Here is a 14,174-nt window from a genome sequence, read left to right on the forward strand (position 1 = left end):
AATATGGCCAACTCGACGTTCTGAATTTTTACCTACCTGTGACAAGAGATTGTTGCTAATAAGAACTTTTATGAATCGTGAATCACATGCAGTATTCTCTTCACCATAAGAATAATATGAATATAAACATTTTGCCATGTATTCTTTCGTGTTTGCTGCTATCTCATTTAAATCCTGTCTGCCTAATAAACTACGAAACTAGAGTGAGACAACAGCAAATGCGGAATAATATACATATCATGTCATGTTTATATTCTATTATTCTTATGCCTAATATTGATACAGTCAGAAATGAAGCATGTCAATTGACAAGATTTTTAAATCTAAGATGACTAATTTCTGTGCAGAATGTAATGTACTACAGAGGCGTCTGCAAAGATTTTAAAACGGAGAAAAATTTTCGCTAAACTCTTGTGCAGAACATCTTCTATCATATGCAGTCTATTATTTGGCTCTTGTTGATCATTATCAAAGAAAGCAGCAGTGTAAGTAACAAGAAATAGCAGTCTCTTGCCATTGTTTCGCTAATGAGATGATTCCTCTTTTCTTTTTTGTTAAATTGTAAGCGGCGGTAGCGCGCACAAAAGCAAGCCATGCCGCAAGCGGTGACAGGTCGTAAACACTAATTATCAGAATGCAACAAACAATGCATGACACAGTACAGTAATGCATTTTCAGCTTAGAGTGACGTAAACACCTATAACAAAGAGAATGGCACTAATCAGATCAAAGAAAAATAAGCAATAAATTCAAAGCAGATGAAGCACATGAAAAAGGAATGGTACCCATATAAATACGGACGGAGCACCTGACGCATAGCAATGGCTACATGGTAAAGCTTAACTGCTAAGATTAAGACTCGAACCAAACTACTGTAGCTGTATCTTCATTCATTCGACCTAAATTGTGTCTCATATTACAGTGGACCAACTTTGTTTCGATTTGGAGGTGCGGCCTAAAACTTTCCTCTCCCCTTGAATTTCAAGTCTCAAATTTCAGGTGTGGCTTAGATTCGGTAAATTTTTTTTTCTTTATTTCGAGTCTCATTTTTCAGGTGCGGCTTAGATTCGAGTGTGGCCTAGATTTGAGTAAATACGGTAATTAAATAAGAAATAGAGCTTTCATGTATTCATTCATCTAATGTGCATTACGGTCTGTTGAAAAGAGGTGATAAGTAGATTAATTCTTTAGTTACAAATACAGCCCATATTTTTAATTGTTAGTATTTAATGAGGTGGTGTTGTGGTTAAAGTCTTCCATTTTTTCCCTAAATTATTTAAGGCAAATGCTTAGATGATGCCTTCTCAAAGGTTACAATCAATTTCCCTCCCCATCCTTGCCCAATCTGAGGTAGTGTTCTTTTTATAATGAGATCATCATCGGCAAGATTTGAAATCCTCATTTCCCTTTTTTTTGTTATTAGTACTTTAATTACCTGCATCCGTAGCCAAGATTGCTAATGCAGTTGTGTTCAATGGTGTTTGACTCTGAGGTTCTAATCCTGCTGGCAGAAGAAATCTTCTTCATTAACATTTGGTTGGCAAAGGAAAGAGTGGTGACGGTGTACGGTTATTGATCACCAGTCTTTGTGTCTGGATTAAATTCCAATCATCTCCATGTTGTCTTATGGAGTGTGAGGACATGTGATACTGTTGATGGTGATACATCCATCGGATGGAAATTTTAAGTTTGATGGTCCCCATGGAGCAAGTAGATTATATATTGGCACTGGATTTCATCATACTTGTTCCTTTCAACCGTAACAACACAACTGCTTGACAGTGATGTGCAATAGTTGACAATTTGTAATGGGTCAGAGGAAGGCAAGGCAATCCACTTCTACTAGGACCTTGCCCATGATGGAAATGTGAGATTCATGCATCTGCCACAAATACACATTTCCAGAGAATCTGACTTAAACTTGAATTATTTGAATACTTTAAATTTTTGCAATGACTTGGTGAGTTTGTTAATTTCCATTCAAATGTCATGAGCAACCATTTCAAAAATTCATTTGAAATAGAAAATATTTATCCTTATAAATGTTAGTAATTTCAGTTTGTTCATGGCATGAGGAGGCGCTTCATGCTTGCTTCTTTTACTGTCTAGCTACTGCTGGTAAATGGAGGACAAGTCAGCCATGGAAGGAATCTGTCTCTTTACATGAATACACTCTCACATTGTTCAAATTTTTTGTTGTCTGTCTCCACAAATCACCGTCTCTGTTAAATTTCACCAAATGTCACGCCATTTGTTTTGGAATTATAAGAACTTTACCCTGATTTTAAAAAGTTCTGCAGTGTGTTTGAATTCTGTCCAGTAGAAAATACATTACAGTGTTGAACACCTTTCAGAAATCTACCTGTTCAGCAACACCTTTTTACAAGATATGTGAAGTGATTGGTTTCCCCAGATACAGAAAAGCAAATTAAAATTGTCTCCCAAATTCAAATTGTGTCTTCTGAACAGCTCCTTGTTTATATTACGTGATTCTAAGAATGCAAATCTCTGCAAAAATTAAAGTGCACATACTGTAGCCAACAAGAATGTTGTTGTTGTTTTCTTTTGCTTTGTAAATAATGATACCTCATACTTTCTTTCATTTGTAGAAATTTAAGTTTTGATATTAATATTCATCTAGTGAATAACATTGTAAATTAATGTGTGTTTAAAAATTACAGCTATATGTTTATGACAATGAACACTATAAACATCATAAATGAGCCGTACTAAGTGCACTTCAGTGCAGTTGTAGTTTTGTGAAAGTGTCACATTTTGTAAAAGTGCTTTCAGTGTTGGTGTATTTTTTGCAGCATGCTAATACCCACATGGCTTTGCATGCTCATGTTGAACAAGCAGTAAAAATATTTACAGTCTTGCTTGTCAAAAATACTGTGCTGTTTTTCACAAATATGTCACGATTTCTGAACGTGTTGTTAGACAGGAACCTCAGAGCACGACTTAATTTGTTGCAAGTGAAATGAGCAGCAATATTTATGTAAAAATGCACTTCTGAAGTTGCATATTATTATGCCACGAAAAAGCTGTTCACAGTGCAAGTGTACTTTCACCACTGCCAAAAAATGAAGCTTGATTCCTTGTATTAATTTGTTGGTTTTCAAATATATTTGGCCATTACTTCCAAACGTATGATTTTTGACATTTTTTTTATGATGCTTACTGATAATATAAAAACGTAAATTGTTTTGATTTTCCGTGGTTAATCATGCCATTACCAATAGCTGCGTGTCATGTGAAAAACTGCCAATTTGTAATTGTACTTTTAACCTCTCTTAGGGACCTATATGTATAAGATGTTAATACTTTTTACTGCAATCATAATTTTTGTGGTTAATGTCACACAAGCAATTAACAGTGAAGGTGATATGAAGAAGCAGTTTGGACTAACAGTTTTTCCGTATTTATTTTGTTCTCACATCAGTACTGAAGAAATGTGTGAATGGATGAAAAGCCCATTCAGTTCTTTTTTCACTCTGCTGTAACTTAACATTCCATGAAACTGCCATGTGTAAATTTAACTGATGCTGATGGTTTAGTTGAAAATAAAGAATTGCAACCATAGTTTTTGTTAACAGCTGAGTATGTTTACATTGCTAGATGCCTAGCAGTGAAGGATTTCTAACAATTTTTAACTTTAATCGGCTGTGTCACAGCTACTTTGAATCTATGTGTATGTTACAGGATGAAGAAAGAGCAGGCAGGTGCTGCCAGAGGTTACGACGATCCTCTGATAAAATGGCATGACGAAGTTCACACAAAGGACTCAAACGAGTCGACTCAGAAAAGTGAGAAACAGTGACTGTAATGCAGAGTAACATGACTGTGATAGTTGTGAATTGTTGATACACTTTACATTAAAATGTGATGTTCTTATAATGTTTGCTCTGTCAAGAGAATAAAGTAAAACCTGTGTAGGATTATAATGGTGTAACCAATCAAATATCCTCTGTAAAATACCCTGTTACAATGTGAAGTTCATTTCTTCTGGAATTCAGCAGCCACAGAAATAGTATAGCACACATTTAAATACTGAAACAGTTCTCAATAAGAGTAAAGAAAAAGAAAATTGCTTGAAACAAAAGAAGTTACAAAAATTTTTGGTTTACTGTTATTTTGATATAAATTGACTTATTACTTGTCTAGAAAGCCAGCTATTTTCTGATTATGTTCTTATTGAAATAATCTAGCAGTTGCTATTAGTAATAGACAGAAATGTTGTTTTATGATTAGAGAATTCAATCTTTAAATTTCGATGAAGAGTCAGAATTTGTGTTTAATTATTGACTTTCTCCAGCAGGACAAACAAAAAATATGTAAAAGAAGGGGCACTACTCCACTTCTGCTGTATTTATTTTATTGATTCACAACTAGTTTCTGCCTTCTAGGCAATTTACTAGCGATTTTCTATGTACAAATAAAAGAGAGCACACTATATTTCCTCCTTGAATAGAAATGCAATTACATTAGTTTAACTTACTAGAAAGATAATTTTCTGCAATAGAAAATATCCTTTATGCATTTAAATGGCGTCATCATACATTTTCTACTTGTTGTGGTTCACGTATATGCCGTCTTGTTTGTTTGACAGCTTGACATTTCAACACAGCGAGAAATTTTGAAAGTTATTACACTGAACAAAGAATAAATCTAAGCAAGTAGTAATAATTTCAGACAACAGTGACTGTATATTTATATGTATTTTTGAGAAAGTTATTCCAATATTATAGTTTCGTTGTGAGTTGTCGAAGCCAGAAAACGTGATTGGAAGAAAACAGGCTGCGGTAACAAACGGATCTTTAGTGTAGCCTGAGATCTAAAACAAAATTAGGTAGAAATGTTAGATTGGTGTAACCTGAGGTATGGATTAGGTTAAAATGTTACAATTTGGCTGTAAGTTGATGAGACCTACCAATGTGATTGAAGGAAAACTGGCTGTGGTGTTGCACTGATTTTGTTGAGTATTTTCAAAATGTTCTTGTTTCCATGGTTGCAGTTATACAAGACCCTAAGAGTGCAGATTAAATTTTGTGGAATATTCTGTTTTACATGACAGCATTCTACACAATATATTCCATTATGTTGCCATGTAATTTCATACACTGCAGATTGTGACAACATTTTTTCAACCGTGTTTTGTCATTGGTTTTGCCATCTTTCTAATCATACAGCTCATGATTTTTCATGTTCACTTCCCATCATTCACTAAGCGAACAGTTATTAAAGCTGTCAGTGGCTCTGTTCAATATGCAGAAACAAACATTTTTGATCTTTTGCCCAGTAACATCATTTTAATAAAGCATTCATTCTAATGATATATGGAAAATGTAGATAACTGTTTTACTAACTGCAGAATATAGCAGAAGAGCTGCTGACACCTTAAATGCACTTCTAACTAAAGGTTTCAACCATGTTGGGGATCCCAGTTACCAAGTTGTAAAAGTAACCTCTTTTGTCCAATATCCTGTATAAGATCCTATCATTTTTCTTTTTATGACTGTATGAGTTTGTAAACTCTCGCACAGTTATCATCTCCCTCCCCTTCCTCATATCCCCTTTTGCATGTAACTTGCTTTCACTTAGCAAATAAATGACAAAAATTATAAATTACATTCTTTTCTGACATATCTTCACCATGTGAAGATTCCATTGCAAACAGCACATCTCTTAACATTGGTTCTATCATGAGCAGTTATGACATGCATTTCCTTTGAAAGTACTATAATTTAAAATTATACACAGCTCTAATGGCTGTATAACAGATGTTACATTGGTAATGACCCTACCACATTCAGCAAAGAATTTGTCGGGTCAAATTGTGACATTAAGAAACTGAAATGGCAGACACTTGAAGACCCGTACCAGATAGGACTAACAGGGGTGATTGAACATATACAGAGAAGGGCAGCATGAATGGTCACAGGTTTGTTTGAGCCATGGGAGAGTGTCACAGAGATACTGAAGGAACTGAATTGGAAGACTGTTGAAGATAGATATAAATTATCCCGAGATAGTTTATGAACAAAGTTTCAAGAACTGGCTTTAAATGATTAGGGTTATACTGCAACCTCCTACGTATCACTCACACAAGGATTGTGAGGGTAAGATTAGAATAATTGCTGCACGCCCAGAGACATTCAGACAATAAGTCTTCCAATGCTCCATATGTGAATGGTACAGGAAGAAACACTAATATCTGGTACAATGGGATGTACCCCCTGCCAAGCACCTCACATTGCTTTGCAGAGTATAGATGTAGATGTGGGTTGCTACTTACAGACACGTCAAGTTGCAGACAGGCACAATTAAAAGACACTCACATATAGCTTTCGGCCATAGCCTTTGTCAGTAAGACACACATACACATGCTCCATTCTCTCTCTCTCTCTCTCTCTCTCACACACACACACACACACACACACACACACACACACACACAAAAGCAAGCAAGCACACCTCATGCACCCACAACCGCCAACCCCGACGTCTCACTCAGCCCAAGATGCTGGGGTTGGCAGTCTTGTGTGTGTGTGTGTGTGTGTGTGTGTGTGTGTGTGTGTGTACGTGCGCGCACTCACATGTGTGCATGCATGTATTACTGGCATAAACTGTGGCCGAAAGCTATATGTGAGTGTCTTTTAATTGTGCTTGTCTGCCACGTGACATGTCTTCTTTACGGGAAGCAGCAATCTGTCTTTGCCTACATTGTTGAATTTCTACCTGGAGTTTCCATTGTTTGATGTAGATGTAAGTCATTACCTTTTTTTAATGGCATACACAAGCATAATCAGCCATTGTTTCATGATTGTACCTGTAACACATTTTTTTATGGTAATTCTTGTGAAAAGGTAAAGTATTTCACCAGTTTTTCCTTTCCGTATTCACACAAATGAAAAACAATCTAGATTTTGCAGCTAAAATTGGAAAGAAGTATTCAATTTGATCCCCATTATGAAAGTTCTAATTTGCAACTTTCAGTAAGGTGACTTTCTCCTCCCAGTTTTAGTATCCCTATTGTTTTTACTGATTGCTTCATATTATGAATGTGGGAAGTGTTGAATTGTTTCTTTCCTGATTTCTAAGCCGTTACATGACCCATTGGTACTAACTTTGGAATTGTCCAGCTCGTGCATTTCTAAATCATTCCCTGGTGGTCGAATTTATTTCTTTACTGGATGTTGCTTTTCTCAACCATTCTTTCCTGGGATTACCATAAATAGTTTAATTGTTGCTTTCTGTTATAGTGTAAGCAGTAATTTTCAGTTTTAAATTTTTGCCTATATTTTTGATCACAATTTTTGTTCTTTTGCTCTGTGTTTTATCAGGATATAAGGCCTCCTATTATCACTACAATTGTACATACTTTATAAACATCAAAATGCTCACTCCTATGATTCATGAGCATGGCATCCGATGCAGCTGCAGGAACTCCACAGTACTCAAGAACATAGGAATACAAATGGGAAAAAATGAACCACATGTGCTTTGGTCCACAAACCAATCATTTTATTTGGTGGAAATAGAGAAACATTGATCTGTATCTGCAAGTCGCTGTGTATTGGTAAGATATATATTGAGACACGTTAGTGATAAAATTCAACCTATACTTGGGTAAAATAAGACTGTGGACAATTAATCAAATACGATCATCTCATCTGACATCAGTGGCATTCCTTGAGGAAGTGGCCACATTCTTCAGAAACACAAAAACGCATAGTTTTGTTTTCATAAGGATGAGCTAAGTCTGTGAAAACAAAGGCAATATTACATTGCTGGGATGTATCGCCTTCAACTGTGGGCAGCACTTTGAAGAATTGTATTAAAGTTGAATATTCTCAGAGACAATATGTACAAAAAAAAATCTTTCATTGTTCGAATAGTCCACAGGTGTACTGCCGGTTCATAATGTCCAACGGGCACTGTATTTTGGTGATCAGACATGCCGCCATTGTCAGGTGCACTAATGAACTGACCTTCTGAGGGCACATGTACAACTAATGTCCCCTGCCTCGATGAGCCATTCCCTCCCTGCCTGTGGCTGCATGTTAGTGGTCTCAGAGACGCAATCATCAGTGTCTGTGATGTAGGTGCTCGATTCACTCTGGTCACCTTTTTTTCTGAGAATCTCCTATCTTAAACTCAGTGTTGGTTCCCAAGCCTTGCTAAAACTATAACTGCAATCTTGGTTGCTGAGATTGTTCCTAGTAAGAATTTCTATGGCCTCTCTAGGGACGGGTGTCCCGGTATTTGGAAGTCTGTGCCAAGATCCTGGTATGTTCATACTCCATTGCATGATTCTCGGACAAACAGTGTTCTACGACCACTGACTTCTTGAGATACATCAGTCAAGTGTGCCTCTGGAATTCGTGGAAATGATCTTCGATGGTGTGCACTGTCTGTCCAATATGTCTGTCCACATTGCCATGGAACCTGGCATATGCTGGCTTTCTGCAAACTGAGGTCATTTTTGATGCTTCCCAATAATGCTAACTTTTTATGGTGTGGGCAAAAGACAGTTTTTAATCGGTGTTGCTTCAATAAGCATCTGATTTTCCCAATAGTCTGCGAGTGTACAGTATAAAGGCAGTTGCTGCTCCTTCCTCCATGACTTTATCCGTCTCCAGAGGTTGCACTGTAGTGTTGGGGCAGAGCGCACACCTAATCTGCCATTCTGAGTACCCATTTTTTCAGAATACGGTTCTGAGGTGTTCCAGCTCCGGGGACAGACTCTCTGCATGTGAAATGATGCACGTCCTATGTACTAGTGTTTTAGTGCCCCATTCCTCTGCGAAGGGTGGTGACAGCTGTCTGCATGCAAATACAGGTCAGTGCACATTTTCCTCTGGTACACTCTTTCTTCTGTATTGGTCTCCATAGTCAATATGATGCTGGGATGTATGGAGTTCGAATGTGTAAGGAAGTCAAGGGGTTTCTGCCTTCCATGGGGCCACGTGATGAATGTGTCATCCATGTAACAGAGGAAACACATGGGTTTCCATTTAGATGACACCAGAGCTTCCTTCTCAAAGTATTTCAGATACACATTTGTGACCACAGGTGAGAGTGGGCTGCCCATTGTGGCTCCTTTCATTTGTTCACAGTCTTCTCCATTAAACAGAAAATACATGAAGGTCAAGACATGCCTGAAAAGCTCGGTGGTCTTGTCAAATTTCTGACCATTAAGCTCTAGTGACTGTCATAGACCGTTATTGGGGAGCATCAAAGATGATCTCAGTTTGTGGAAGGCCAGTGTATACCAGATTCCATGTCACTGTTGAAAGACATATACTGGACAGACAGTGCACACCATCGAAGATCATTGCCGATAATACCAGAGGCCTACTCAACTGATAACAATATACGTGGCTATGGGCACAGTCCATGGAGGAAACAGCTCACGGGGACAGGGGATATTAGTCGGCCGTTCGCCCTCAGGAGCTTTCATCAGCAAACCTGACAATGGGGCGTTGGACACTATGAACCAGCAGTACAACCTTTGGACTGTTCATTCAACAAATACTTCAACAGAAACTGAAGAATCACACCATATACCTATATGGGGAGGAGATGTATTGCAGCATGAAGAAATTTGACAAGTTGTGCCACCAAAGACGCCATCTGCTGAATGCTCTTGCATTTCTCAAGAGATGTCATGCCCAGCATGTTGTGCCAAACTTTGCTAAGGTCAAGCATCACATCAATTCTGCAGCAGCTGGGAGAATAGGAAGTGGGCCAACCTTGTCTTGGTACATGAGAGAGTGCACTTTACCCACTGGAGCCTTGAGTACAACTCCCTGGAACTATTTAGATTACATTTACAACTGGCCAATCATTTTAATTCATGGACCTGGAACTGGATTGATGGTGTTACCTGGGTGGTAGCAGATTCTGCCCATAGGAAGGCCACAAGGTGTCAGATATCAAAATTCTTACATCTCTCTGACAAACCATCACTGGAGGCACCATGCAAGACGGTGATCAATCTGACTGACATGGAGCTGAGTGACAACGCTGTTTCAGTTGTGGAGAAGGGTGTTAACTTTGATCCCACCCATAAGTTCACTCCAGTCATGGACATTGTCAGTGCAGTTGAACAGGGTGTGATGTAACTATCACCTGAAGCAGCTGAAGAAGTATGTCGTGAAACCTGTAGTGCTCTGATGAGAACTAAGCCTGTGAAGCTGAACATTACAAGCAGAGATAGGGTGGCTGTTCGGGATCTGAGCGAAAGCCCAGAGAGTGTTGTCTTACCTGTGACAAAGGCAACATTCTTGTTGTGCTTTCCCGCAAGGACTACATTGCAAAGCCTGCTAGATGACTCCTACAGGAAGATCAGCGCTGACCCCACAAAGAAGGTGGAGAACAATACTAGGGCTCTTGTCAAGGACATGGATTTACTGAAGGTGGTCGCCATGGAACTGTTATCTCAAGGACCTGTACCGCCTACACTTTATGGAGTCTCTGAAGCCCACATAAGTGGGGTGCCATTGCACCCCATTGTCAGCAACATTAGGACACCTATCTATTTGCTGGCAAAATACATGATGGAAATACTAAGTCCTTATGTGGGTAAATGTGCTCATCATATCCTCAATTCTGTGGATTTTGTAAAATGCATTGACAACTTCAGGGTGAAAAACTCAGGTATCCTACTGGGTTTTGATATTGTTTTCTTCACCAGGGTATCTCTGCATGAGTCACTAGAACTTATTCTTCAGGAATATGATGAGAAGACCACTGACCTTTTCACACGTGTCCTGACCTTCACATATTTTCTGTTTAATAGAGAATACTAAGAACAAATGCAAGAAGTTTCAGTGGGGAGTCCACTCTTGTCTGTGGTTGCAGATTTGTATATGGAGTACCTCGAGGAGGAAGCCCTGGCATCATCCAAATGGAAACCCATGTGTTTTTTTCCGTTATGTGGATGATACATTCACCATGTGGCCCCATGGGAGGTAGAAACTCCTTGACTTCCTTGTACATTTGAACTCTGTGCATCCCAAAATCAAATTTACTAAGGGCACTGAAGCAGAAGGAAGATTACCATTCCTGGATGTCATTATCAGGATATCCATAGCTCATGGTCTAGTTGCTACTGTTGCTGCCTCTGGATCGTGGGGTCCTGGGTTCGGGCCCTGGCCGGTTTGGGGATTTTCTCTGGCGGGGGACTGTTTATATTGCCCTCTTCATTTCACCATCAACATCATCATCATCATTCGTGGTGGTAGTTAAACTGAACTGTGTAAAAATTGGGACTTTGTACGGGTGCTGATGACTACACAGTTGAGCGCCTCACAAACCAATCATCATCATCATCATTATCAGGAGGAGAGTTTACAGCACCCTGAGCCACTGTGTGTACTGGAAGAAAATGCATGCTGACATTTATTTGGCATGTAGACAGCTGCCACCACCCTTCACAAAGAAATGAGGTACTAAAAACACTAGTACATAGGGTGCGCACCATTTCAGATGAAGAGTCTGTAGTAGCCACCAGAAAGTTCGCGGGAGGCGCACACTGGCACGGCACGGCGCGTCACGGACAGTAGTTGCTGCAAGTAGAGTCCCGTCCACCAGAGGGCATGCGAGAATTCGGACGCGACCTCTGCCGGCATAACAACAACAAGAACAACTCCGGCAGCACGGGCCGTGCCCAGTCAGTTAACATCGAGCATGCCTAGGACACAGTCCCGGTCTACGCTAAGTGAAGTGCTACGTAAACGTGAACAGTGTTACTACACAATTGGCGACGAGTAGGGTGGTTCTTTCGTGTGTTGCGTCGTTGTTCCGGTTTCGCAGCTTCTCCAGGGCATGGAGGATTTGGTGCGGGTTTTGGTTGCGCAGCAGACGGAGCTCATGGCCACCATGAAACAAGTGCTTCCAGCGTTGCTCTCCACGCCGTCTGCTCCGGCGCAGTTCCCTCCTCCCTTTCCCCCGTATGACGAGACGGCGGAGGATTGGGACGCATATGAACATCGCCTTCGGCAGCATTTCCAGGCGTTTCATGTTGCCGATGCGGAGGTATGTCGTGCTCTCTTCTTGTCTTGGATATCTCCCTCGCTGTATCAAGTTTTGCGGCAGCTAGGGCCGTTGCAGGAACCCTCGTCCTTGTCTTTTGACGCATTGTGTTCATTGCTGACTTCATATTATCGCCGCCGCACACATGTTGTGGCGGCTAGGGTCGAGTTCTATCAATGCAAGAAACAGTCCCATCAGTCTTACCGGGCGTGGGCCGCTACCCTGCACGGTCTTAGTCACAAGTGTCATTTTGTCACGGAGCAGTCGCGAGAGTCGTATGCCCACGTTATGGTACGCGACATCATTGTTTGTTCGGCCCCTGATAGGGAGGTCCGGCAACGAGCCCTGCAGCTAGAAGACCCTTCCCTCGAGGAAGTCCTGTCCATTGCTCAATCGTATGAAGTCTCTCACGCAGCAGGTCAACAGCTGGAAGTGTGGTGCGACGTTGCGGAAGTTCAGGGCGGCACGGCCGCGTTCACTGTGTCCAGGGTGGACGACGTGCGAGCGGTACCATCCGGCCGTTACGGCCGCTCCCGCACGGCGCGTAAACAGAATTCCAGCCGCCGGCCCCTATTGCCGTCCTGTGCGTCGTGCTATATACATCATGATCGGTCAGAGTGCCCCCAGCGTTGGGCTATTTGTCGCAAATGTCATAAAAAAGGTCACATTGCTAAAGTTTGCCGCTCAACCTCAAAAGAATCGAAGGAAGCAGGTACAGAGGACATGGACGTTGACATTCAGGAAGTTTCATCGGGCCAGGCACCCGACGCATCGGCACGCAAACTCTTTATCGAGGTGTCGGTTCGGTCGTGCCGGTTACAACTGCAAGTAGATACAGGCGCGGCAGTTTCGTTGTTGAATGCACAAACTTATTCCGACCTTGGATCACCCCCGTTGGCGCCAGTTTACCGGCGTCTACGCGGTTATGGTAAACAGTTCATTCCCCTACTGGGTCAATTCACTACCGACGTGACTTACAAATCAGTTACTCGGCCTATTACTTTTATTGTTGTCAGTGATGTGAGCTCCGCTAACCTTTTTGGCCTGGATGCCTTTCAAGCTTTCGGTTTTTCTATCGCTGACACCATACAGTTGGTCTCCGAAGACGTTCCCTATCAATCATTGGAATCTTTGATCTCAGTCTTTCCCGATATTTTTGAAGAGGGCCTGGGGCGTGTTTCAGATTTTGAAGCTCACTTAACGTTGAAGGCGTTGGCTCACCCGCGTTTTCTACGCGCGAGGCAGATCCCCTTGGCTCTCCGCCCTCAGGTAAAGGAAGAGCTAGACCGGCTGACAGCCCTAGGGGTCGTTCTTCCCATTTCTTCCAGTGAGTGGGCTTCGCCCCTCGTTATTGTCAGGAAACCCTCGGGAAAATTACGTCTTTGTGGCGATTTCAAGGCCACCATTAATTCCCAATTGGTGGTGGACACCTATCCTTTGCCTCGTGCTGATGAATTGTTCTCCGCCGTGGCGGGAGGCCAATATTTTTCGAAAATCGATCTGTCGGAGGCTTATCATCAGATACCACTTGATGAGGACTCCAAACGGCTGGCGGTCGTCAACACCCCGTTTGGCCTTTACCAATACCAGCGGTTAGCCTTTGGAATATCCAGTGCCCCGGCGATATTCCAGTGTTATTTTGAGCATGTCACGTCGACAATCCGTCATTGTATTAATTACCTGGATGACATAATTGTCACAGGCCGCAGCACGATGGAACACTTGCACAACCTTCGCACCCTCTTTCTCAAATTCAGGTCTGTGGGCTTGCGTTGCAACCTGCATAAGTCAACCTTCTTCCAACCGTCCATTGAGTATGTGGGCTATACCATCTCTCGGCACGGCATCCAGCCACTAGGAAGTTTGATCCAAGGTATCGTCAACCTTCCTCGGCCCACTTCGCTGAAAGAGTTACAAGCTTTTTTAGGCAAGATAGCCTATTACCACTGGTTCATTCCCAGGGCTTCCACTATAGCCCACCCCCTGTACTGCCTTCTGCACAAGGGTGTTCCTTTCGATTGGTCGCCTGCATGCGAGGGAGCGTTCACCTTGTTGAAGAGCCTCCTCACGTCAGCCCCTTGTTTGGCTACTTTTGATCCCCATAAGCCATTGGTCCTGGCTACAGATGCTTCACA

At 41.4% G+C, this 14,174-nt stretch overlaps 1 protein-coding gene across 1 annotated transcript in view; it reads left to right on the forward strand.

The window, feature by feature from the left end:
- The window catches only part of LOC126470632 (RPII140-upstream gene protein), a 35,829-nt gene extending 31,885 nt beyond the window's left edge, over window positions 1-3,944 (forward strand). Inside the window, exon 6 of the mRNA XM_050098611.1 lies at window positions 3,703-3,944. Coding sequence (XP_049954568.1) covers window positions 3,703-3,820 — 118 coding nt within the window. The 3' untranslated portion in view covers window positions 3,821-3,944. The remainder of the gene's footprint in view (window positions 1-3,702) is intronic.
- The last annotated feature ends 10,230 nt before the right edge of the window (window positions 3,945-14,174 follow it).

Source organism: Schistocerca serialis, chromosome 1 (assembly GCF_023864345.2).
Source record: "Schistocerca serialis cubense isolate TAMUIC-IGC-003099 chromosome 1, iqSchSeri2.2, whole genome shotgun sequence".
Taxonomy (NCBI): domain Eukaryota; kingdom Metazoa; phylum Arthropoda; class Insecta; order Orthoptera; family Acrididae; genus Schistocerca; species Schistocerca serialis.